The 26081-nt window shown below is 37.4% G+C and overlaps 2 protein-coding genes across 2 annotated transcripts in view; both read left to right on the top strand.

The window, feature by feature from the left end:
* Positions 1 to 12195, top strand: part of LOC105921828 (adhesion G protein-coupled receptor F5) — a 33078-nt gene extending 20883 nt beyond the window's left edge. The window contains exons 9-16 of the mRNA XM_036147639.1: positions 3878 to 4024; positions 4131 to 4309; positions 4729 to 4905; positions 4980 to 6341; positions 6432 to 6473; positions 6591 to 6638; positions 6729 to 6792; positions 11687 to 12195. Of these exons, the coding sequence (XP_036003532.1) occupies positions 3878 to 4024; positions 4131 to 4309; positions 4729 to 4905; positions 4980 to 6341; positions 6432 to 6473; positions 6591 to 6638; positions 6729 to 6792; positions 11687 to 11733 (2066 nt within the window). The 3' untranslated portion in view covers positions 11734 to 12195. The remainder of the gene's footprint in view (positions 1 to 3877; positions 4025 to 4130; positions 4310 to 4728; positions 4906 to 4979; positions 6342 to 6431; positions 6474 to 6590; positions 6639 to 6728; positions 6793 to 11686) is intronic.
* A 9024-nt stretch (positions 12196 to 21219) lies between these two features.
* Positions 21220 to 26081, top strand: part of LOC105921826 (adhesion G-protein coupled receptor F1-like) — a 29623-nt gene continuing 24761 nt past the window's right edge. The window contains exons 1-6 of the mRNA XM_036147638.1: positions 21220 to 21321; positions 21461 to 21512; positions 21619 to 21762; positions 22263 to 22436; positions 22839 to 22886; positions 24143 to 24213. Of these exons, the coding sequence (XP_036003531.1) occupies positions 21220 to 21321; positions 21461 to 21512; positions 21619 to 21762; positions 22263 to 22436; positions 22839 to 22886; positions 24143 to 24213 (591 nt within the window). The remainder of the gene's footprint in view (positions 21322 to 21460; positions 21513 to 21618; positions 21763 to 22262; positions 22437 to 22838; positions 22887 to 24142; positions 24214 to 26081) is intronic.

Here is a 26081-nt window from a genome sequence, read left to right as displayed (position 1 = left end):
AATAAGACTTAAGGCTCCAATTCCCATTTCTCCATACAAAGATGCAAATATGCGACTTTTTACAGCTTGTGTCTTAACGAAGTTCACAATGCACACAACATTACCCACGAGAGGATCTAGTTCCACTGATAAAGTCTTAGCAATTAGGTCATTGTTGCCAAAACTGTACCAGTTAAGACTCTTCATTTTTCAGAATTTATTTCATTTGTGTCTTTATAACACAGGGGGCACAAATTAAAGAGATGCATAGAAAAAAGAATGAGCATTCTTAGAGGAGACCCTCAAAAATGCAAAATCACTATAAAAATAAAAAGGTAAATTTTAAATTAAGCTGTACAGCAGACGAGAAAGTCTTATCACAAAAGGGGGAAATACTGTGCAATTATTAATAAATGATAGGGCGTATTCAGATACAAATTAAATGTTAAAGTCAAATGTGCCAGACAGCACTTCTTGAGAAGCTAGAACATTTTCAAATACACCTTAGCATCCAATAAAATGTACATGTTCAAGTATAAAAAGACAGCAGTCAATTTACAGTGTGATGTAAAATACTGTGTAATTGGATGAATGTACCTGACAAACACTCCCTAAGTGTAATAAATCAAGTTTTGGACCCGATAATTTAGCCGACACAGAGAGAGCAATTTTAAAGATTTATTTAAGTAAAAGGTGTGAATGTTACACTGAAAAGTGAAAAAAATTGCAAAGATTTAAATGTTCAAGTTAGTTGTAATGTTCAAATTTAAGAAATGTCTCAATTTGCATGAATGTTAAAACTCCCTGAGAAATCAAAAGTGTGCAAATAGACATTAGCATGTGATAGACTGTGCAATAATTCTTTGTTGGATCAAGAACCTGTGGAATCAGGAACGTGTTTCTAAACATGTGGATGGACTATGAACTGGGCTGGTGTTTATGTAAAATTCCCAGCAAGGGCTGATCCTATGATCATACAAGGTCAACCACAACCTGGACAATGCAGGACACATAACCAACACTATGATGTCATACATTTTACTTTAACACATATCGCACATTACAATAATCAGTCTCTGCTTTGCTCGTTATTGCTCAACAATTAATTATCACAGCTCATGAGTTTATAAAAAGGCATTATTTAGTTTTTTGGAAGTTTAATAAAACTGTTGAATCTTTGCCCAGTGACTGGATACTGGAGCCCACAACCCCCACGACGCTGTGTGACATCGAGCTGCGTTTCCCCTTCAGATACGGTTTGATGTCACACCTGTAGGGAAATTTTATTAATGTATTTTGTAAAGTTAAATATTGTTGAAGGTAATCTTGGCTACAGTACTGTCTGTCTGGCAGGTGTTCTAGGGTCGGAGTAAAATCAGTCCATAGATCCACAGACAGGAGGCTTTTATTTATTTTTTTACTGGACATCCCTATTTACTGCTATAGATAGTGACATGCTCATACAAGTGCCAATGCTATGCATTGCACACACAACCACTTGGTTTCTGGCCTTGACGATGAAATTTCTTAATTGATAGGGGTTTATAGAAGAGGATTCCAGGGGTGGTCTTGCCATCGGGGCATGCCTAGCCAGCTATTCTATCGCCAAGGCGCGAAACCACACTTGGTGTGGCTCAGTCAGGTCAGTTTGCTTGCTGAAGCTTCCAGACTATGAATAAAGTGTAATGTACCAGATTCGGACCCAAGATTCAACCACGACAGGTCAGTGACGTTTCAAACAGTTTATTGACAAGCAGGGTTGAACAGTGCCGGCTCTCGAGCGTGCAGCTCTCGCTAACGGACTTGAGCTCCCTGGAGGCAGAGGGACAGGTTAGCGGCTGCAGTGGTAGGTTAGCAATGTGGAGCAGACTGAGAGACTAACCTGATAACGAGAGGAGCCTGGGCGCAGAGAGTCAGCCAGAGACAGGCGGGAGGGTTCGGGGACAGGAGCCATCCACTGGTTGGTGGGGAAAAGCTGTTGAGCGGCCGGCCGGAAGAGTGGGACTTTCAAGAGGTGTTGTCCAGGGGCAGTCCGGGTCCGGTAACGGAGAGTCCAATAATCCAGCGGCAGTACAAAGGGGAAATCCAGTGGAGGGGTCCAGGTCCAGTTCCAGGTCCAGGTCCAATATCCACAGGCACAGACAGTTAAACGGGACAGGCACGTTCGGTAACGGAGGGCAGAAACAGGTCAGACACAGAAAGACAGAATAAGGAACGCTGGAATGCTCGTACGGGCGGCTTGAGACAATCTGGCACTGGAGGCTGACTTGGACGGAGCTTATATGCAGGTGAAGACAGGTGGAACCAGTAGGGGTTGATTGCATAGAGGGTGGAGACTGAACAGGTGTGTTGATAGTGAGCAGGATTAGCTCCAGTGCCAGGATCATCACATAAAGACCCCCTCACCCCCAGGCTTTCACAGTAGCACAGACACATTCTGAGAGAGTAAGCTGAAGGGGAAAGAAAGGTCAAAAATGAAAATGCTTTGCTGAGCTATAATTTTTTTTTGTTCATAATTGAGGGAATAAGACAAAAACTAGTGTCATTAAGCCATAACGCTTTAATGAGGTTAAAACATATTTGTTTAATGCTAAAATGTCCAGAAATTCAGATTCTGTGTAAGCTTCATAAACTCCTCTAATAAATTACTATAAATGGATCTTGACATCCTTGTATTGCATTTATTAATTCAATCTTTCTTTGTTTTAGCATTTTAAACACTGAAATACTATTCATGGCATAACTGTGTACATCGCTCATTTTTACTAGAATTTCATGCAAACTATAGTTTATGTCAATTAGAGTTTAAGTCAAATTGTCAAAGCAACATGTCAGTGTACTTATAAAAGTTTATTGGCCTTTAAAAATAACCTATTTTGTGTACTTCTGACACTGCTGCAGCCCTGACTCAATGCATAGACATTTAGCTCCATCTCTCCTGCCATCAACTTTAACCCAATTCTCTGCCCCTGCCAAAGAAACTTCACCATAGCATGATGGTGCCAAGACTATGTTTCATAGTTGAAATGGTTTACTCAGAGGATGTTTTTCTGCCAGTGTTTTGCATGCAGATCAAATGTTCCATCTTAGTTGTTTCTACACAGGGTATCTATCTTCTTACACATTTTTTCTGTGCTTTTTTTTACTGATAGTCTCCCAATATGGAAAACATTCCATGGGGGCCATATCTGTTCAGTTCACAATTGATAGCAACCTGTGAACCCATTGATATCTACAGCTCTACCAGAGTTAACGTGTGTCTTTTGGCTTCTTCTCTTATAAATGTTTTGTTGCATTCTGAGAGCAAATGGTGAAAGCCCCAATGTGTAAGATTTACATACTGGAATTGCTGACGACTTTGCCGTTAAGCACGTAATAACTACGACAGAAGTCTCGGAGTGTGACAACATCAACATCTCCTACATGTATTTGGTACCAAGCTACTGCAAATAGCTACGGCCTTTGTCCAAAAGGGTTTTTGGCACTGTTGCCAAGTCTGCCTGTTTTTTTTCTAAAGTCACTTGTAAATTCTGAGTTGCAATTGGGCTCATTTCTAAGCGTGCAGTCGCTTAATTGGACAAGTAAAGAGAACCACTCGCGCTGCTGCGCTATGGATGCCGTGAACTGGCTGATATCACTCTGCTGCGGTGCGTACATACATACTCCCTGTGAGGGAGAGAGAGAGAGACAAGACAAACAAAGGACAGAGTAGTTGCTGGACTACACTGCTCTATTTATAACGTAAACTTCACTGTTTTATTATATATATATATATATATATATATATATATATATATACGCACACACATTTTAATTTGTGCTGTTATTCGTTCAAAAAAAGCTGTAATATTCTCAGTTCAGTGCCCTCTAAAGTAACTGTGATAACTGTCGGGTGCAGGTGAAGAGGTTGCTAACGGAACTGGCTATACCAACTATACCTACTATGTATCGGACTGTGAAAAAACAGAGGAAAAGTTCACCTGTCAATCAGTGACATCACCACCATTTACAAAGGATATCACACTGATATTAACTGCATCAGAAAGTGAGTTTTGATCAAGGCCATACAACATTGACTTTCCTTGAATACAATGAAAAATCACCATTTTCAAAAGACAACCTTGATCACTCCTAACATTCTTTCTCCGAAGATATTACATGTAGAGATGGAAAGTTTGGTGATGGACCAGTACAATTTAAGGCTGTGGTGGGCTGCAGTGGGGGCAAAGTGGGAGAAGAAACAGCCGTTTGTCAGCCTAATAGTAAATATGGACAAATCGAAGACAACTGCATCCTTCAAGTTATAAAGAACCTTCTGGATCAGTCTGAGGTGATTCTTTTGTCTTGAGATTCCTGACTGATTGCCCTGCAAAATTGCATTTCATTGAATAAACAGATCCCCAAGTGGAAAAAAGAGTGTGAACCACTCTTTAACGGTGCATAAGTACACAATTTGCTCAAATCAAGTTATCCAGGTCTGAAGACAGAGCATAATCTAATTATTGTACTAAATACTTATGAGAAAAGGCTGGTTTATTTACAGTAGCTTAGACATGTTCAGTGCTCTTTATGTAAAATATATTTGTCATGATAGTAATTGAAATCTGTAGTTGTAGAATTGACTTGACTTGGGAAGTATTCCACAAATGCATTGTCAACTATAATTAAAGTACAAAATAATATGCTAATGTCCAATGTTCTTATTAAACTTAATACATACAAATAAATACTTAATTTCATGTGTCACAGGTGTTGGATGCAATTACACTCCCACTGTTCTTAGAGCAACTCAGCAATGCAACAGTTAACTTCACAGATGAAGTAACTCAGTCTCCAGCAAACACTGATGCCATTGTAAGAATCCTTAGTAATGTAGCCAATGCATCATCATCATTAAAAATTGAAATAGAGCAACATTCCATGTTGGTAAGTAAATGTTTAAATTTGATAAAGAAAGTCATTTTTCAGCTTTGGTATTTATTGATTTTCTTTTGATACAGAACATCCTGGAAACTGTAGGCACTCTCACTATTGAGAAGGCAAAGAGTTCGTGGGATACCCTTAACAAGAAGGACACTGAAGCACTAAATCCGAACATTAAAGTAAAAAGAGCCAGCTCTTCACTGTTGTACTCTTTGGAAATATTCACCAGCCATCTAGTTAATAAATCTTTCAACATTTCCACACGTTATATTCGCTTGAACAAAACTACAATAGCGAAGACTTTCAAGCAGGATTTTAACTCCTCAGTGGAAATAGAAATTGCTGAAACTGGTGAAGGAAATCAATCTATAACCGTTGTAATATTTGCTTCCATGGATAATGTACTTCCTGCTAAATATAAAGACAATTCATCCAATGTTATCAATGGAAAGGTTGCACTTCTACGGCCTAAATCTGAAATCAAAAATATTTATTTAACATTTGATATCTTAGACAGTGGCCTGGGAAAACCTAAATGTGTTTTCTGGGATTTTAACCTCTTTGAGGGTCTTGGAGGATGGAATGATGATGGCTGCATCCTTGTATTCAATGAGAATGGAATGATACGCTGCAACTGCAACCACACCACCACATTTTCTATTCTTATGTCACCTCACCATCCTAAGGATCCTGCACTAACGTATTTAACATATATGGGAGTGGGGATTTCCATGGGTTCCTTAATTATATGTCTCATTATTGAAGGCATCGTATGGAAAACTATAGGGGACAACGTGACATCGTACTTGCGTCACGTCTCCATCATTAACATTGCAGTGTCCCTCCTGATTGCAAACATTTGGTTCATCATTGGAGCAGCTATTTCAGATGCGGACAAGAAAAACCCACCAGCTTGCACAGCAGCTACCTTCTTTATCCACTTTTTCTACCTCGCCATGTTCTTCTGGATGTTAGCATCAGCCCTGCTGTTGCTCTACCGGACAGTCAGTGTCTTTGATAGAGGGCTGTCTAAAATGTCCATGTTGGTCATTGGATTTTCTTTAGGATATGGTGCACCACTGATCATTGCATCATTAACTATAGCTACAACTGCTTCCTCAGATCGTTACATCTCAAATGGTGTCTGTTGGCTCAACTGGGACGGTTCCAAAGCTCTGCTTGCCTTTGTGATCCCTGCACTTATGATAGTGGCCATAAATTTGATCATCCTGATTGTGGTGTTATACAAAATATTGACAAGAAGTGTAGGGGGAAATGCTGCCCAAGCAAGAGAGAAACATGTTCTGGTGGTTATTGCCAGGAGTTTGGCTGTACTAATGCCAAATTTCGGACTGACTTGGGGATTGGGAATTGGAACCATGGTTGCCCCTAAAAACACTGGAATCCATTTGGCTTTTGCGTTCTTCAATTCACTGCAGGTAATATTACTTAGTTCTACACATTTTTAAAATAGTACTGATATACTAAAACTGATATACTGAAATTGTCTCAACTTTGTGTTTTTTAAGGGTTTCTTCATTTTGATATTTGGGCCACTGTTGGACAAAAAAGTGAGTTTTTCTTGGCTGGTAGGCTTTTCTTAACCTAAAACATTATGCAAAACATATTAAAGTAAAATAAGGTATTGAGACCTTTGTTGCAGTGTACTAACTTAACTAACATTTTAGGCACTATCAATGATAACATTGAAATTCTCCCGTCAGAATAAAACAAACGTAAGAGCAATTTTATTAGTCAAGTATTTATTTTCTTTGTTTGTACTTATGGTGGTATCCTCTAATTTTATTCTTTTGTTCTGGTTTCAGACCAACAGTGTCAAATCCTTTTTCGGTCTGGCAAATTTGATCCGGAAGTTAAAAAGAGGAGCAGGTATATGAATTTGCAAAAAAATTTAAATTTTTACTGAACGGGTTTAAATAGAAGGCAATGGGACTTCTTTTCTTGTTTATTCATGCTATCCCTTTGATGTGAAAGGATTTTTCCACCATCATTGATAGTGCAGTCTAAGTGCTTCGGTCAATCATATTAATTGTGTAATTTAGGCACAATGAGTGATTTATTGTGCTGATCTCTCCTGTGAATTTGGATTTTTGTCACTTGGGATGGTTCATAATGACGCCACCATGTGTGGTGTTCCAAACACTAAGTTGAGGAAAAACTGTTGTTTGAAAGTAAGTAAAACTTTATGTATATAACACCTCTCAAGATAAACATCACAAAGAGCTTAACAACAGAAAGTAAGAACCACACAAGACAAAATTAGACAACGGCAGATTTAAAGACATATATTTTTAGTTGGTCTTTAAAAGAAGCCACTGAATCAGCAGATCTCAGATTTGGAGGAAGGGAGTTCTACAGTCTTCGAGCCACAAAAGATAAAGTTCTGTCTCCCTTAGTCTTGAATTTCGTATTGGGGACAATCAGCAGGTCTTAATCACAGGACCTCAGAGCTCTAACGGGGGTTTAGGGATGTGTAAGGATTTGCAGGCCAAAACAAAAACTTTAGGGACTTCAAAATGACCATTAAAGTGCAGACTGCGTCCAAAAATTGTAGAGCTCTGTTTCTTTTTTATATATATTTGCAAAAAAAGTGAAAATGCTGACCTTACATTATACAGCAGAGGAACAGGGATTCCACTTTTCCAACAGTGCAGAAGGACAAATAAAAAAACAGACACTCCCATATTGAAAAAACCCAGCTTTTAAAGCACCAGCTGGTACCAACTAATAAAAAAAATGAGGTGAAAACCTTTACAACATTTATAATTTCTATTTAGGGAACAATCAAACTAAATTAAACCTCTAGAGGAAAAACAAAAACCCATTTGCAGTCAACTTCAACAAATCAAAGTTAAACAATACTCCAAATCCTAAACGAAACCCAAACCATCTCCCCTTCCTCTCAATGAAAATGGATTTTCCCTCATGAGGCAGATTGACAACACCAGGGGTCCGTTCTTCGTACGTCGCTAACTCAGTTAGCTGGATTTGATTGACTATTTGGCATGATCTTGGATTGTTCGGTACTTCGAAACTCATCTTGGACTTGTTGTCATAGCAACATGTGCGCAAGCTTAAACCTGCTTGAGAGCAGGTTTATTTCATATAAACAGGAGTAGATCACAGCTGTATATGCGGAGGAGATGGAGAAGTCTGCCGTAGCCATGTCCATTTTTACGACTGCAACCTGATGTGGAAGGTGCAAGAATAATTTCAGAGCTTTTCGAATTAATCGCGTGTTGCGCAATAGACAGGATCCTTTAGCGCAGCGCGACAGTGTAATTGTAGAGAGATTTTTCTTGGTGGCTGTTATAAACAGACAAACACATCATTTAACAGTGGCTTTTAAAGAGGAAAAAGTGGTGTTAGAGCTATAAATAGAAAATATTTAAGTTATTTGTATGATGGTTTGATTTGTTCAGGCCATTTTATTGTGAAGTTTAGTTTTACTTTGAAAGGCTTGCTTCCTGTCGAGCCATATATTGTATTAGAAAAATCTATGGATGGATTATCTAGACATGGAGCAATACAGTTTTACAGTGTAAACTGTGTATGACTTGGAAAAGGAAGAACTATTTGTTAAAATTCCCAGTTTGCACACGTCCTTTACTTCCAGTGTCTAAGGAATGATACCTAAATTTGGATCTCTTGACATAACAAGTGCCTTTTTAAAATAAAGTATAATAATTAAAGGCTACCATTTTGTAGAATATTCTTGTATTTCACTTCTACTTGTCCTCATGCTCTAGTGGGTTAGGCTCTGTGGAGGCTCTGATATAAAAGAACAAAGTAAATATGAAATTATTAAAATGCCAAAATACATACTGTAGAAAGTGATAGAAACATCTACCATGGACAGTATTTATGCATTAATTTGTCTGCTGCTTTTTGCCAGCCCTCTCTCCTGGCTTTAGCAGACTTTGAGGTGTTCCCTGTCGTTTTAATTAATGACTCAAATTCGGCAAACCTTCCATTAAAAGCTCGTGTTCTGCTTGGGAGAAAAACTGTGTGCGTTCTTTGGCCATGCTGAACAGCCAATAGCAGCGCTGCTGATCATTGTTTCTACTATCGATACATTTCCCCTTTTAAACAAACGCATGAACGCGCAGTTATCTCAGATAACTCAATCCAGCCATACTAATCATAAACAACAGGTGTGTTCGAAGAACCCAATTAGCTGGATCATGATTAGCCGGATGAAATCATCTTGGATGTCTCATTTGATCTTGGATGTTTTAAGCAACGTACGAAGAACGGGGCCCAGGTGACTTTATGAACTTGTTTTGACAACAAAACAAGTTCATAAAGTTACATCAAAGAAAGATAAACTTAAACCTTTCCCCAAATACTCAATTACTTTAAAAACAGCAAATGCCTGTTTACAACATCTGTTAGTGAGGGGGTAAATCCCTCACAGGATGTAAAAGTTCAGCAATATACACTTGTCTCTGTCCGTGCAAAGCTCTCCAAGTCAAAACTAAGATCTTAAAATGCACTCTATAATAACCCAAACCATTAGCCATTGAAGTTGCGTAAGAAGTAGAGTCACAGGACAACATTTTTAGGTTCTTGCCTGGAGCTGAGCTGCAGCATTTTGTACAGACTGCAACCAGTCTAGGAGGTTTAGGTAAGACTTGCGTAAAGCGCATTGTAATAATCCAGACGTCATCAAACAAAAGCATGGATATTGCTTACTTGTTACCCAAGTAACCAGAATTAGTCAAAATAACCACATAAAAACACATTAAACACCAAGAATTATTAACAAAGGCATTATTTTAATCTTTTAATTTTGCATTTGTATGGTTGTGGTATTTCCAGCACACTATATTAAGTAGCTGGTTGCCAGTATGTACCAGAGCAGCGTTATGCTACAAAAAGGATATTTGGAGGTGGCGCATTAATTGCTTGGGGTAGGGTTAGGGTTAACACCAAATGCTGCGCTTTGTTTTGGGAACCCTGGGAAATCTCATATGATTGGCTGAGGAACCAGGAAGTAAATACGGGCTACAATCTGAACCGAAGTAGTTCCCGACCGTACCTTTAGATTTGAAAAGAGTAAAACGTGACTAAGACATTGTTGATGGAGAGAGCCAATTATTTATAGGGAATGTTATTTCCATCCCAGGTGACAAATGAGAATGATTTAGGTTGATTTTATAGTCAATACCTTATTTATAGCACCTTTAAGGTTGCATCTGCCATCAAAGTATAGAGGTTGTGTAAATCAAATATGGGCCAATGTTTGTATGATTTGATCCTTTTACTGGTGTGGATGCTGGTTTGTGTGTGTGCGTGCGTGTGTGCGCGTGTGTGTGTGTGTGTGTGTGTGTGTGTGTGTGTGTGTGTGTGTGTGTGTGTGTGTGTGTGAGTGAGTGAGTGAAAGAAATTAAACAATAAAACTTGCTTCTTTAATAAAATGCAAAATGTATTCATGTATACATTAAAGTACTTCTTGATTCTGAGATCAACCAACTCGGAAATACATGCATTAGTGACCATATTTTCAAAAAATGTGGCATTAAGATCGTGATTGCGCTGTTAAAAGTTTTTTTAAGGACTTAAAATTGTCCCTCGGCGACCGAAACCGAACCGAAAGGGCTGTGGGTCTTTCCCCACCACGCCTCAGGGTTCTGCGGGGTAGTAGCGCCGTGCTGAGAGGTAGTGTGGAGAACACGTCGCTTCACAGCAGGCTACTGTGTCGACAGATCTCGGTGGATATTTCAGCTGCCTGAAGACAGCGTTTATTTATTTTTCTTTTACAATTTTGTAAACAACAGCTGCCAATTAAACTGAATGTTAAAATCTTGACATGATTATATGAGTTGTTTTACCGAGAAACCGATCAGAAGCGCCGTGAAACCCCGCCTCTCTGGCTGCAGCTCCCGACACAGAGGGGAACAGATTTTCACAGGGGAACTGAATTTCGCACACCAGGACTTTTACACTGCAAAAACGGAACTAAAAATAAGTTAAATGTTCTTAAAATGAGTGTATTTGTCCTTGATTTGAGCAGGTAAATAAGATGATTTGCCAATAGGATAAGATTTTTGCACTTAAAATAGGAACAATTCATCACCATCATCTTATTTCAAGTGCAGGATGTCTAATTATCTTATTTTAGGGGTAAAAATACTCATTCCATTGGCAGATAATCTTTTTTACCTGCTCAAATCAAGGATAAATACATTAACTTTAAGAACATTTTACTTATTTTTAGAACCGTTTTTGCAGTGTAGGGTTCTGAAATGTGTGTAAAGAGACATTATCCTTGTTGGTATTTGACCAACCATAAGCATCACACTTTTTAGCCATGTTTTAATCTTTGAAAAAGCAAGTTTGCAACCAGGAAGTATCTTGCTACCATGTCAACAGATCAACGCTTGCCTACGAATTACGTCATCGGTCACCCAACATTTTTTTATGAGCCTTGAGGTTAAAAGCCTTAAAAATCCACTTTTTCATAAAAAAAAATTCCCCCCCTCGGGTCATAATAATATGTGAACTTTCTAACATTTAGCAACTTGTATGATCTCAGAATCAAGAAGTACTTTAATATGAAATACCATATGTCTACAAAGTATTTCAGCACAAAACACATATTTATTTACACATTTATAAAAATGCCATTCCCTGACGCTTCTATGTTTATACTATCTGTTTACATGGTAATACTGGTCTCTGTCAGCATTTTTTTTTATTCTGTCTTTAACAGTGTGATTTTGCAAGGACTTTTTTCATTAACATTGTCTTGTTTTAACAGGTTCTTTAAGAGGCTACGTTCGGTCCTCTAACGAGTTGAGTGATTGATCCTCAAACAATTGGTATTTGCAGATGACTCCTGCCTATCCGGAAAGTCAATCAACTGAGCAAAAATACTATTTACAATAAATTCAACAATAGTTCAATTTATGTTGTTATTAAAAATGTATGTTTGATTTTATTTGTTCATATTGAAGGTGACAACAAAAGGGACAATATACTGTTTTATATTGTTTTGTCAAAATCAATTGTGGCAATTAAAAGAAAACATTTAGAATGGACTTTGGGGTCTTTCAATTGTTACAATGTGGGCGTATAGCTGAAAAGTGAGTGCTGCTGTTTCTAGATTACGGAAAGAACTATTTTTCCATTTACATTATGCAAACCTGAACACATGTGAGTACAGTAATCAATATCTATAATGTACTTTACAATTTTTTTCTTTAAGAAAATTTAGAAATAAGAAAATTGTTTATTGAGTTTTCTGATGATATTGTTATTTGAATTCAAACCTGCTAGTTCTTTACATGTCTCTTACAAGTGGATTTGATACATTTTACTAATTGTAACTATTTTGATTTACTTACATTTCTCTTCCTAAACGATTGACACTCCATTATCAGTAATGTAATTTCTTTGATACAGCAATCAAGTCTTATTAGCAAGAGATGTGACAGATTTATGTTTTGAAAATTGTTTCAGTCATGTATGGTAGGAGCTATTTCCATAGCATTTATGTATCCTTTTGTTTTCTAAACCTACACTATCCTATTCAGAATGTTTGAAAGCTCCACAACTTTTTCCATTTAAGGAATGTCTGAAAATAGTTTTAATTTAGAGAAACATTGAATGATTTCACCTTATCAATAAAGATTTTTGAACAACACATTTCACCCCTCTCAGATTAATGTATCTACTTCATGAAATAAGTGTTCACACATCTGAATCCCACACAGTAACCAAACGAAACACATTACTTTTAAACATATTTACACTTATATAGGTAAATATTTCAACTCTGTTTAGTGATATAGTACCAATTCCCAACATTTCATGTTAAGACATTTTACAAAGTCAGTTCCATCAGTAGTGAGAAGCAATTATTAAATATCTCATAGCTACTTATTCACCTAATTCATTAGGAAAGGGTAATAGACAGCGGTGGGTTGAGTAGCTAAAAATTGTACTCAAGTAAGAGTAGCAATACTTCCACATATATTTACTCAAGTTAAACTAAAACGTAGGCAACCAAGAAATTAATCAAGTAAAAGCTTCAGTGTTAGTCATTCATTGTACCTCTGCTGATCTCACCCTATACTTTGAACATGGCTGAGAGTCGCAAGAAGCAAACCGCGTTCATGTTTATGAGAAGAAACATGAACGCAAATCATTATAGGAACTGAATGCAGATTGCAGAATTACATAAAACTCAACTGACATACAGTTAGTGGATATGGATTGGACAAAAACCTAGTGACAACATTGCACACACTGCTATGTTCCACTGATTTATTTTAAGTGACTAGGCTGTCATAGTATAACTATAGCAGCAGATGTCACTAGAGGGCACTGAATGAAGCACTGGGTAATGGCCCATTTGGGTGAGGCAATGAGCTGGAAGGCTTCATTGCTTCATAAAGCTTCTTTTGGCCATCACTACGGTGAGGTGGGCAAGATGGAAAGAGTATGAACCCGAGCGGGGAGATGTGCCACACGTTCGAAGCTCAATCAAAGTTCAGCTGGAGAGCAGGAGAATCCATGAGTGGGCAGCTTCATCTGACACGCCCCCTTTTTACTCATTACACGTCTCTATATCTCACTACCTCACCACTCCTGCTGTTTGGTCACTCTTTCGTCCTCTCCTCCTCCACCCGCCATGTAGTCCGGCAAGCACCTCAAAGAACTTACCAGACACGCTTTCAAAGCATCACCGAGGTTGCCTAGCTCCACCCGGCTCGCTGCGTGTCACTGGGCTTGTGTCCGTCGAAGTGTCTTCTTTCTTTTTTTGTTTGCCTCTCTCAGCCCAAGCTCGAATCTTTCTTCTACTGACGCTTCCTTCATCTCATCCATGGCCACTCCAGCACTCCATATCATCAATCTTAGCACATCTCCAGGAGTTCCCTCCATTCCTGCCACGTTGGTGCCTCCTCTCTTTCCGCTCATCGCGGCTCAGCCCGTTCCTTGGTTCCAACCATCAGTGTTTAATGTCTCGTTAAATGTCTACTCTGACTTGTCAGGTGAGACGTATCTCTCCATGTCTATTTCACGTCTAAAATTCAGTTTTTTGCAAGCATGCCACGGTTCATATCCTGTTTACATTCAGACAGATTATGTTTCTATGCACTTCATTCAACCTCTGTTCAAAGATTTTGCAGGTGCATTTCATTAGTTCAGTTTTCCGTTCTAACATCTCTCGAGGTAGAACTATGCGTCACCTTTGTTATGATAGTTTTACCGCCTTCTTTAGAGTTAAAACTTGGCTATAAATATTGAGGCATGCATTAAATATGCACATCTGGGTCGTGCAGAATGCTGACAGGTTTACTGCGTTCGTCCTCCTGGAACATCCTGGAATTGCTGCTGGCCTAATACGCTCTCAGTAGACAGTCGCAGGGCGCATATGCTACAGCCCCAAGCCCAGATCATCCAACGAAATACTGGAATTGCAATTGATTTTACACTCAATTGCAATTCCAATTGAGTGCAATTCACACTGCTCAGAGAGAGAGAAGCCATCTAGTGTTGGTTGTCCTTGCTGGTTTATTGAGGGATTAATGTGAATCTTCTTTGTTCCATAAGTGATCAATATGACGGAGCTTTTATTTGTAATTTTATGTATGAAGATTTAATTACAAGGCATATAAAGCCTATATAAAATGCCATTTCTAGTGTGCTGGTTTATGCTACTTTGATTAATTCCAAATTAACCCTCTGGTACATAGCGGCCACTGTAGTGGACAGCTACTAAAATGTAAATATCTCTTTAATTCTACGGTTTCTATGGTGAAACTGCATATCAGTGTCTAGAATGCTCCCTGCTGCCACACTCCATTGAGGTCAATTCAGTGGTCAGTCATTATAACTGTAAGTAAATTTCTTCTGAATCCAAGATGGCCAACAAACAGCAACTTCTGTCGACCACTGCTGGCATTTCCTCTCAATCCTTCTATAGTAGAAGAGCCCAACAGATAAAAAAATATGATGTTTTACAGTAACATCTAAGGCAGGATATTATCAGTTTGAAATATAAAATTGTTTCTCCAACATTTAGAAAATTACGATTAACCATGTGTCCACTGAAGTGGACGTCATGCATCTCCCATTAAATTTTTTCAACAGAAGTCATATAATTGCTTTACTGTCTTGTAACTGTTTTGTTTATAATTCAGTGTTTTAAACGAAACACATATAAGCTATTCATTTAAAATTTACATTTTAGTATATTTTGTTTATAATTTGTGTATATTTTGCCTAGATTAGCTGTAGTTTGTGTTAACTATACCAATTATTTATACTGTAGACTTCAAACACAGCAAAGAATAAGGCAACCTGCAGAATAGTCCAATAAATTCCATCCAAAAATTCTAAAAATGCAAACAGAGGCCATGATGCTGCATGCACATGGAAGACCAAATACATTTGCATGCAATGCTATGTGCCACTGTGCTCTGGGTGCGTTGCAAACATTCATACAGCTTAGGTGTGATGACCATCAAAGTGTTAGGAGATGCAGAAACTAAAATGACAGTTCATGTTTTCTTGCAACATGCTAATAAAAGGACTTGGTTATACTGTCCTACATTCTTATAGACATGTGGAAAGTCGCAGGGATGTTTGTCACACAGGTTAAAGATTTTTGGCTGTGATTATTATTGGTTTTCTTATTCAGTTCTAAACATTGGGCCTCTATAGTGTTAAAATTTAAACAAAATATGTTGATATATTTTTCAAAACATGAAATGAAACAATTGTTTGTATATTTACAACAGAATACAAGATTGTTCTGTTTTTGGAATAAGTTCATAATGTTTTGAGTTGAGGTCTCAGGCGTATGTAGTCCACTGTAGTGGACATTTCTGTAACTTCCTGGAAAAACAAAATTTTTGAAAAAAAAGTTCATATTTGTTTTTTTTTTCAAGTCCTAAGAAGAGTAAAAACACATAAAAAAATCTTGACTCAGGGATTCATAGAAAGTGCGGTTGTGCGCATAACGGTGCCTGATCACAGCTACACATGAGCTTCTGGTCTTACTGGCTCTTCTCAGATAGTGCTGCAGATCAGTTAAAACTTGATGGAAGCAGAAAAAAGACAAGTCCAGTGTTTCACACAAAAAAAACACTCTGGTTTTAATAGTTCCACCAATTGTTACAAATCCAATGAAGGTGTTTGTCTTTTACAGTCTATCCTTTTCTTCATATCTGCAGTTTTTTCAAGAATGCTCATCCAAAATCAGTCTGTCGCCCATCGCTTTTCCCATCTAGGACCCAAAACCTGATCATCTGTCATCTTTCCACCTCCATTATTACAGGCGTTTCTTTTTAAACTGTTATACAGACCACCCTTTGATTTTCTCCTCACCGGTTTCCACCGGTTATGAGTCCAGTATCAAACATTAAACTGTGCAGGTGAACCGCTTTCCTCTCCACTCACATTTGCACTAGTGCTGCTCGATAATTGTGAAAATAATAATCACAATTATTTTGATTGAAATCGGAATAATTTTTGGCATCTGCCATTTTCTTTTTCTTGCAGTACGTACATTTTCAGTACGGATTCCACACAAAGTTTTATAAATGAGACCCCTGGTTTGTCTGGTTGCTGTCACTCACTCTCCACCATTACAGTCAAGATCATCTAATGCACCTGTGAGCCTCCTTCCTTGGCAGCTCAACCAAGCTCACCTCCTTCACCTGTTCATCTTCCTACATATGCTGGACTTCTACAGACAGACAGGCTCCACATTATTATACCCAGCTTGTTTCTCTCGCTGATCTCTGTTAATGAGCAAGACCAAGTTTCCATTGATTGTCTTATCTAGCTTAGCTCCTGTTGGACATTTAAACTGTCTTCTGGCACAATCTGGACTATTCTCACAACCACAAACCTTGCCAAGCCCATCGGATCTGTCTTCCTTTCTCTATGTGCCTGCGTAGCACCCACACTTCATGTGTGAATGTATTTCAGACTCTGCCCAACCTGCAGCTAGCAGCCTGCATTCAGTGTCACCAGGCTTCTGTATGCTCCAGCAGCATGTTTTCTCTGCTTGCACCAGGTTTCTGATCAAGCCTGCCCATACTGATACCAGTATGGGTTGCTAGGGGCGGGGCTACGGCCCTTTATTGTCCAGCTTTAAGGTTAGGTCAAAAATGGTCCCGCTTTTTTTCTAAATCCTTCTAAACCAGAGGCTCTAAAGTTTCTAAAACAAGTCAGGTTTTGCTCATGTTATTTATTCGTTTTTTTTTAATTATACAATTTTTTTAAATAAAATTGTTGTTGTTTGAAACAAAAGGAACAAATTCAGATCATTTTCTCTTAATTATATTGATATTAAGCTGTGCACAATGGTATATTTTGATAAAACTGGGGGTAAATCTTATGAACAAATGCTTTGAAATCAGCACATTTATTTGAAGAACACATCTGGCACAGTTTTGGCCCATTTGGCACAGCTGTGCCAAAATCACATGTCCACCTGGCACACTGCCCACTAAAACCTCAATGGAACAAATATGCTTCAACTGATTCAGTCCAGACTTGCAGTTATAGTCCAGATGTGGATCTATACAATCTGGAGCTTCTCTTGTAATTTGAAGGGGGGTTTATTTTGGAATAAATAAAAACAAAATATTTTTTTTTCAATTTCTTTATTTATTGTATCACCTATAAATCAGACACGGTGACATTTGCAATTGTGGTTCCACCTGAAAAATATTATGTAATGCCTCTGTGTCACACAAATGCTAAGTTTTACATTTAAACTTTATAACTTCGGAGCTGTGCTTAATTTATTTCAGTTATGTCATTTCTTGTACTATAACCTATAGGGAACAGTGGCTACAATCCCTTATTTCCCCAGAAGGAAATTTCTCCTAAAACCTACTGGGCTTAAGCAGCTAATAAACCTTTTAAAGCACCGTGTTTGGCTGAATATCGGGTTCTCTGTTTTTTTTCTGATACATGACACAAATGAAGGTTGAAGTAGGGCCCAAATATACAGTGTGGTTGTGGAAAAAATAAATTGTTCTTTTGAGCAAAATAACTCAGGAATAGAGCTTGATAGACAGGCAGAAAACCAGACTGAGGGAGAGAAGATTAGAATTTGAGTTGGGAGAAAACTTGGGAAGACAACTAACAGAATATCTAAATAAGTATCTGGGTGTTCACCTGAACAATAAACTGGACTGGAGTCACAACACTGATGCTTTTTAAAGGAAGGGTCTGATTAGACTCTACCTGCTGAGGAAACAGATCTGAAGGAGTACAAGGGGCGTTGCTGAAGACCTTCTTTCACTCTGTGGTGGAATCAGCCATCTTCTATGGTGTGGTCTATTAGAGCAGTCAGCTTAACTGTAGCTAAGAGGAAGCAGCTTGATAAACTCATCAGAAAGGGCAGGGATGCCCCCTGGACCCAATGCAGGTGGTGGGTGACAGAAGGACTGTAAGAAAAATAACATCATTGATGCTATCTTGATTTGAACTAAAATTCAACTCAAGCAAAAGAATGTGAATATGAAAATATTACTTTGAAATCCTCATAAGGAAGTGCTTGCTTAATAGTTGAAACCAGTTTACATTCTGTTACTGCTCGCGTATGGAATTACTTCAGACTTTAATCTTTAGTCTTTGTGTTTTTCTGACGCAGTGTAGCAATAGTTCATAGATGCAGTCGAACATCCATTCTACATTGTCCATGTGAGGGATATTTGTTCCCACTTTGTTTCACCTGCATTTGTATATTATAAATATATAAAAATAATATACAAATGAGGACAAAACAAATGGACCTTAAAATTATACAAATGTTGGTATGAACAAAACAAGGATTACAATCACACTCAGCACCAAAAGTAATTAAGCAGTGGATTTCTATTTTTGTTGTTGTTTCCTTTGTAAAGGATTATGCAATGGTTGTCACACCTGCAAAGCACTCCAGGAAGCTCACAAAGGGACTTTCCCTGTTTGGGTAACCTTTCCTTTGATATTTAAAGAAGAGCTGCCGAATGAATGTGCACTAAAGACACAAACCTCTTTGGAAGCCAGACTACATGGAGAGGTAAAGTTATTACACTTTTTCTTTTTCCTAAATAACTTATTGTTCTACTTTTATCAGTTCATTCCCAGTTTAGGGGTTTGAATGTCAAATAAAGGATTCTCTTTAGGTGTTTCAAGTCGTACTGTAAATGTCCTGATTGAAGAACAGGCAAAAGTTCTTGTGTATTCACTGAAGGTGAAAGAAATCACTGAAGGTGAAAAAAATCACTGCGATATCTTCTCTGTTTTAAACGTCATTGATAAATAGCAGAGACGTATGCTCACTGACGTGATTTTAAGACATCTTTACCTTTTTTTATTTTTAAATCTCCACAACTTAATCATTTTTATCAAATAGAAAAGCACATTATTTTAGGAGGCAATGATTCCATTAGCATATAAAATTATCTTTAACAGAGTAAACTTGATAAATTGTTTCTATGTTATGTTTTAAACTGTTTTAGGTAAACTATCACCCTATTGATAAGAATTTAATTTCTAATGTTTATTTCTAATTATAATAGATACTTTTCATTCTTAGATTTATTGGCAGAGTGAGGTAAGAAGACAATGATGAATTCTAGCTTGCGCAACAGGAATGTGTAGTTGCACTGTAGAGCCCTTTTATTTGGTAAATTTTGCCCATAAATTTAACATTAACACTATATAATTCAGCTGTTTTCGTAAACACAATTGTTCAATTCAATATTCAATGTGGAACTGTATCCTTGTAGGACATAATTCCAAAAAAGAAGTATCTCAAGGTGAAAGGTGACTTTAAATGTATTCAAATTTAAAAGAAAGTTCTTAAAGATGGTAACTAGAAGTTGCAATCTGCAATGTCCATCCTGACATTAATTCAGCATATGACGGCATCCATCCATTACAGGTGCAGTAATGGAAGGAATGCTGGCTGGATGAAACACAGGGACAGTTGAGACAAGCAACTGCACTCACATCTTGTAATAGTTTAGAGTGTTGTTACTTTATATTCTGAATAATCCAGGACATGGCAATATTTTATGAATATAAAACTTCTAATCCATGATCAGAATTGAAGAACATTTTTGGATGAGAGGTTTCATGTCTTGAAACAAGAAAAGTTTTTTTTTTCTTTCTTTCTACTGGAGTAGGATATTGTATTAAATGGAAATAAACCATGCATGCACAGATACAAATCTACAGTGATAAGACAACTTAGTAAACATTTGTAGATGTTGTTCCCAAATCTGGTGATCACATTTTTTAGATTAAATCTTTGCTGAATTAAGATTTTAGCACCTATTATATCCACATATCCCAAGGCATCAAATACTGCCGAAATCGGAAAGATGAGTCAAAAAGTCTACGTATTCTCTTAACATGGCAATGGAGACAAAGGCTACATTGTTATGACGTCTAGTTAGGTTGATTTTAATGAGGGCTGTGCAACAAAACAAAAAGCTGCATGTTTTGCCTCAATAGGTCTGTCTGGTTTCTCAGTGCTCAACAAGCTTTAGCATTTTTGTTAGTGACCTAATGTCTTTAATTTGTATTTATTAAAATATTATTTGCCCTGGTAGGACCTGGTGAGAAAAAAAGCATTTAAGCAAAGAGATAGGCAAGTGTTTAAGTGTCTGTCTTTCACAAGCTGGTGTTTAACATCATACATACTTACCAGAACAGTTATGTTACTATCTACAGTTAGGCTCCAAGAGATTCTAATGGTGGGTCAACCAAGTGGCTCCATAATCCCCAGTCCTCCCATAAGGCAATATGGCAGGGCAATAAAAAGCCGTATTTGAATGTGCTTTTAAAATTAATTATAGTATTTTTTTAATGCTAGGCTCTGCGGTAGTCTGGATAGCTTTAGAAAACTATATTAGTTGATTCTTTTTAGGATGTGACAGAAAAAAATTGGAACATGACAAATTAAAACTGATTAATTTATTGTTTTTTGCCACCAGTCTCTTATGTTATTTGTCAATACATTGCCAATAATATAGATTTTCATTCTGCTGGTTGAATGTGGTATATAGATGACATTGCTTTCATGCCAGAAGGTGAAATACTAAGCTACAGGGAAGTTACAAGGAAGAAACATATTTTAATGTGTTTGAAACGTTTAAAAGCTAAAGTTACAACTAAGGTCTGAGTGGAACGTTTTCAAACAGGACAGTTGATCAGTTGGAAGCATAGTATGTGTCTTTTTTATCATTAAGACATCTTGCTTTTCAAATGTACATAGTGTCTTTATCATTTTAATTTTTTTAGACATGACTATTTCTCTTCTCTACAGTGAGGATGGCTTTACCAAAGTTGGTGCAATTTGCTGTTATTCTTTTGGTTATATACTACACGCTGGACAAGTCGGGATTCAGACAGCCTGTGTCCGTCTTTTTTGAGGTCAGCATAGAAAATAATAATGCAACAATTTGTTGTGCCATTCTATAAAAATACTAAAAGATGGCCCTGACCCATGATGTCACATTTAAAACCCAAAAAGTTGTTTGTCATTGTTGAACCAATCTGTGGATTTTTACAGGAACTGAACGCCATTAAATCAACCAGTCTTCATGAAAGAGAAAAAAGAGAAAGTGAGTCACTGCAACACACAATGACTATGGTCTACATATCAGCACAACTTAGGGAGTTTGCTCAGCTAAAGTAAAAAATGTTTTTCTCTGTCTGTTTTCATTCCAGCTACCACCAATTTCACAGATTATGAGATCCAAGTTGTTGTACGCCTGTCCGACCTGGGGGTTCTCCAAATGGTTCTTAACAATCTCACTTATCCCATACTAATCAACAGCACCACTGAGATTTTCCAAATAGACACTACAACAGGTACAGTATTGTTAAGTTTACAGATCATCTACCCTTAAAATCCAGTGAGATATCTTTCCTTCACTCATCCTGAATAAAATTTATCTACAGCAACAAACCTCCTTAGCTAAATTGAATGAAATTTGTAAAATGAAAGAAAAAAAGGCTACTTGTGATACTTGGCAGCCAACTAAGTGCTTTCGTATTTATGTAAATGAGGATAAACTTGTACCACATAACTCCCTTTTACCTCTAGCATTCAATGGAAAAAACGCATAAAACACTTAAAGAACTGTTAAAACTAACCATTCTATTACCTTGATATTAAAAACATAGATTATTTTTTTCATCTTCATTTGTCATTTTTGGTCCAAGTTAACAAAACCCATTGTGGGTTCATGGGGCTCTGTAGCCACAGTTTGCAAATCCATTTTGAAATGCTTCAGTGAATTAGAAAACTCCTCTCTTAGAAATACAATAATTATTTTTTTTACTGTGTACTGACGTCTTTTTTCCCACAGTGTGCTCATCAACTATAAGTGGATACCAGTGCATGTGCGAGGAGCACTATGCCTGGTCTTATAACAACTGCATTACATACCAAGTCTGTGACGTCATCGTTGATCACAAATGTGGTTGCATTAATGACCTCCCAGCAGATGGTGTGTTCTGCCAGCTAAACAGCAGCCAAACAGGTATGTTTAGAGCAGGGGTGACCAAACGTTTTGGTTCATGGGCTGAAATTTCCAAGTCAAACCCCTCGAGGGCCGCCAAAGCATAAAAATAAGATGTATGCCAAGGAAATATATCATTATCCGACATAATTGTGCATGTAGGTGGGATTTCAAAATTCTGTTTAAGCTCACTATAAGAAAATTAGTGAAACAAATTTAGAAAGGGATAAAGCTAGCAGTCAGAAGAATTAAGGCTCATATGGTCAGATAAATTGAAAAATGACCCTAAATTTGAGGATATCTTACATTCTGATGGCAAAATGATTTGCTCTCTGTGTCAATAAACCTTTTCTGAATCATGAATGTGAAACTGTTGAAATTCTGACATGAAACTTATTTAAAGGATTTTTCTTTCATTTACAGTAACATCAACCATGATGACAAGCACATCATTTCATTCAACACCTTATGGTATGAACCAATAAAAGCTGGGTAGTATATGGAGGTGTTTGCATACCCGTGTGAAGAATGTACTGTACATTCTTAAAAGAATTCAAAAATGCATTTCAAAACAAGTCTGATCTAATTTGCCATTATGTGTTCAGTGACCAGACTAACATCCAATACCAACTTAATGTGACAATAGTGTATTTCCACTATTATAAATCATCTATTTGTAGGTGTGTACCTTTAGTGCTTATATTTCCATAAATAAGTAGTAACACCATGTGTACAATGGATTCAAAGTCAGCAATCAAAAGGTCAAACGAACAACCAGTTATTGCAACCAATGCTATTTTTTCTGTTTAGTAGCTATGTACATTGAATTTTAGAAAGGAGGTTTGTAGGAAACATCTAAATTTGTGCGTTTTAGTTCCTTTTTCTGATTTGGATCTAGGAATTCTAATTCCTGGTTACAATTTGAAAACAAGAACTCTTAGGCATGTGAAATGGGTTGCCATTTCACATGCTAGCAAGGCTGCCATATTGGGTGAGGGAGCCCTTACAGAAATGCTGATAACAGCTCAGATTAAACTAGCCTAAACCATTGCATACTTCAGCAGACCAAATGTCTGTACAAATCTAACTTAACCTTTGTATAGTTTATTGGTAAGGTAAAAATGAGTAGTGTCTACATTTTTCATATGATATATGACAAATTGTAGTTTGTCTCTAATCTAGAGTTGAAAAACATTAGGAAAAATATCATTGCCCATATAAAACCCTACACATAATAATTTAAGATGTTTTACAGTAATAAGATATCAGTAGTGACGTTTTCTTCTGTCCACGTATATATAGAATTTTTCTTTTTATTTAGGAAATTGTGTAAGGCTTACTGTGCTGACTGCAACTTGATGAGTGCAGAAATGTTATAGTTCAAGACAAAAATTGAGAGATTGCTTCGTCACTTCTAATGTTCAGTTACCTGAGTTGGTTCACACAGATTAGGTACACTCCTCAGTATAATTAGTTTTGTCTTTTTTTGACTGAGCAACTTAATAAAGCAATGGGACTCTTTGCCCCACCATTTGGTAAGACACAGAATGTTAAAAAGAATGGTGATTTTGATACAGGCTAAGACAATGGTTGCTGAAGCAAGTTTTTAGGCATGTACACACAGGGTGATTAAAAATTTCTGATCTTGGTGCTAAAAAGTTTCTATTTATGACTGTTTGCATGATTACAAAAAACTATGATGGGTTCTCTTCTGTTCATCTCAACAGAACCAGATAACATTGATGTTGTCCTTCATTTGCACATCCCTTTCTTGAGTGGTCCACCAGATACACTTGATGTATTCAGAACAGTTTTGGAAAATGAAACCTTTCCTGTAACACTCTCACATTTTGTAAAAGTGATTGAATTAAACTTCACGACAGGTAAGAGGGTCTGCTTATTCAATGCTTCATTTGTACCATTGCTCCTGATTATAAAACAGTAAATGGTTTTCATCCTTTAAAATGTTACAAGCCTGTTCTCCAAACTCCACTGATGGTCTGCTGTGTGAATGTGAGAATGGTTTTGCTTGGCCATGTGAGAAGTGCAACAGCAGCAATTCATGCAGTAACGTCAGCAGTCAAACTTGCACATGCATATATGGACTTCCTTCTAATGAAGAGTTCTGTCAACCAATCACAGGTAATAATGCTGATTTATTAGCACATTGCTGAAAGAAGAAAAATCTCTAATAAAGACTACTTTTGTTTACCAGTAATGTGTTTTTAGTTAATATTATCTTATTAATAAGTGAAGTATTTTTGGTTTCTGGCTTCCAGATATTGATCCGTGCCCCACAACTCTTCCAGGTATGTTTAGATCTGAATTGTAGTTTATCTTCTGCTCCATACAGTCTTGCACACATTCCCCCTTGAAGAACTGGTTCTTAAGAGGTTACGATAGTTCACAATCCAAACATTCTGAACAACATTCACATTGGCAACATGAACTTTTTCTCATTCCTTTCTTATTGTCATGATGACAGGTATTTGCGCTTGGGTTTTCATTTGAGAGTGTATTTCTACCAGTTCTTTTAGTGACACAGACTGATTTGTTTAGTTCATTATGTGTTTGTTTATATTTTAGTTCTTAATTTTTTTAGGCTGCTTAGTTGAGTTTTGTTCATTCATTGTTGATTAGGTTCTTGATTATTTCTTGTTTTATTTGGTTATATTTTGTTCCTGTGTTCCCCTTGTCTGCCCCTGTCAATTATTATTAATCTCCCTCAGCTCTCCACCATGCTTGTTCTCAGCTGCTGCTCATTTCTCATCTGATTATTTTCACATGTATTCTGCATCACCTTTCTTCACACTTTCCTCTGTATTTTAATACCCTGGTTTCTTCACTTTCTGCTGGCCTCTTCTGCTGACTCCATGGGTAGTATCTCCTGCCACCCAGGTTCCTCCTTTAACCCAACAATTACATTTATTTTTGTAAAGTCTTTAACAAGATATGACATGTTGTGCATTTGCAACCTTATTTCCTGTTATTGGCTCATATAAAAAGTGTTTGTCAGAGTTTCTAACAATGCTGCTTTCATCCACTTTAGTTCATCCAACTGCTTTAGTTGTTACAGGGAAAAATAACTCTATGAAGACTGCAAGGTTTATAAAGACTGTTGCAAGTATCGCTCAGTGGGTAGACTACTTGTCTTGCACTTGGAAAGTAGTAGGGTTGATTAGAGATTTGTTACATCTGGACATGTCTCCTCGGTAAGAAACTTAACACCAAATTTCCTACCAATCTACATATTAGTTTATAAATGTGCACACATTGTTAAGTTCATTTGGGCGTTTATGGCTCTAGTATAAAGGACTTTGAGTGGTCAGTATGACTAGAAAATCTCTTTGTCAGGGTTTTGCGATGATGGCAAGGACCTAGGCCACAACATGGCAGAGACAGGTACATGGTGCGAGGATCTTTGATCAAAAGGATGACTTACAGGTCGCAGGAGTAAAACAATGCAGGCGAGAACTCAGGAGCATACAGAAGATGAACACAGGCTGAACACAGGAGGATGCAGAAACGCAGGATGACCTGACAACAGGGAAACAAACTGGGGGAACTTAAATACCGGATGGGGATAGTTAAACACACTTTATGATCGGAGGATCCTGACATGACATTACCCCCCCCCCCCCCTTTAAGGGCGGATTCCAGAAGCCC

This window comes from Fundulus heteroclitus, chromosome 15 (assembly GCF_011125445.2).
Source record: "Fundulus heteroclitus isolate FHET01 chromosome 15, MU-UCD_Fhet_4.1, whole genome shotgun sequence".
Taxonomy (NCBI): Eukaryota; Metazoa; Chordata; class Actinopteri; order Cyprinodontiformes; family Fundulidae; genus Fundulus; species Fundulus heteroclitus.
Note: the sequence above shows the minus strand (reverse complement) of the source record. Positions and strands in the feature narration are given on the sequence as shown.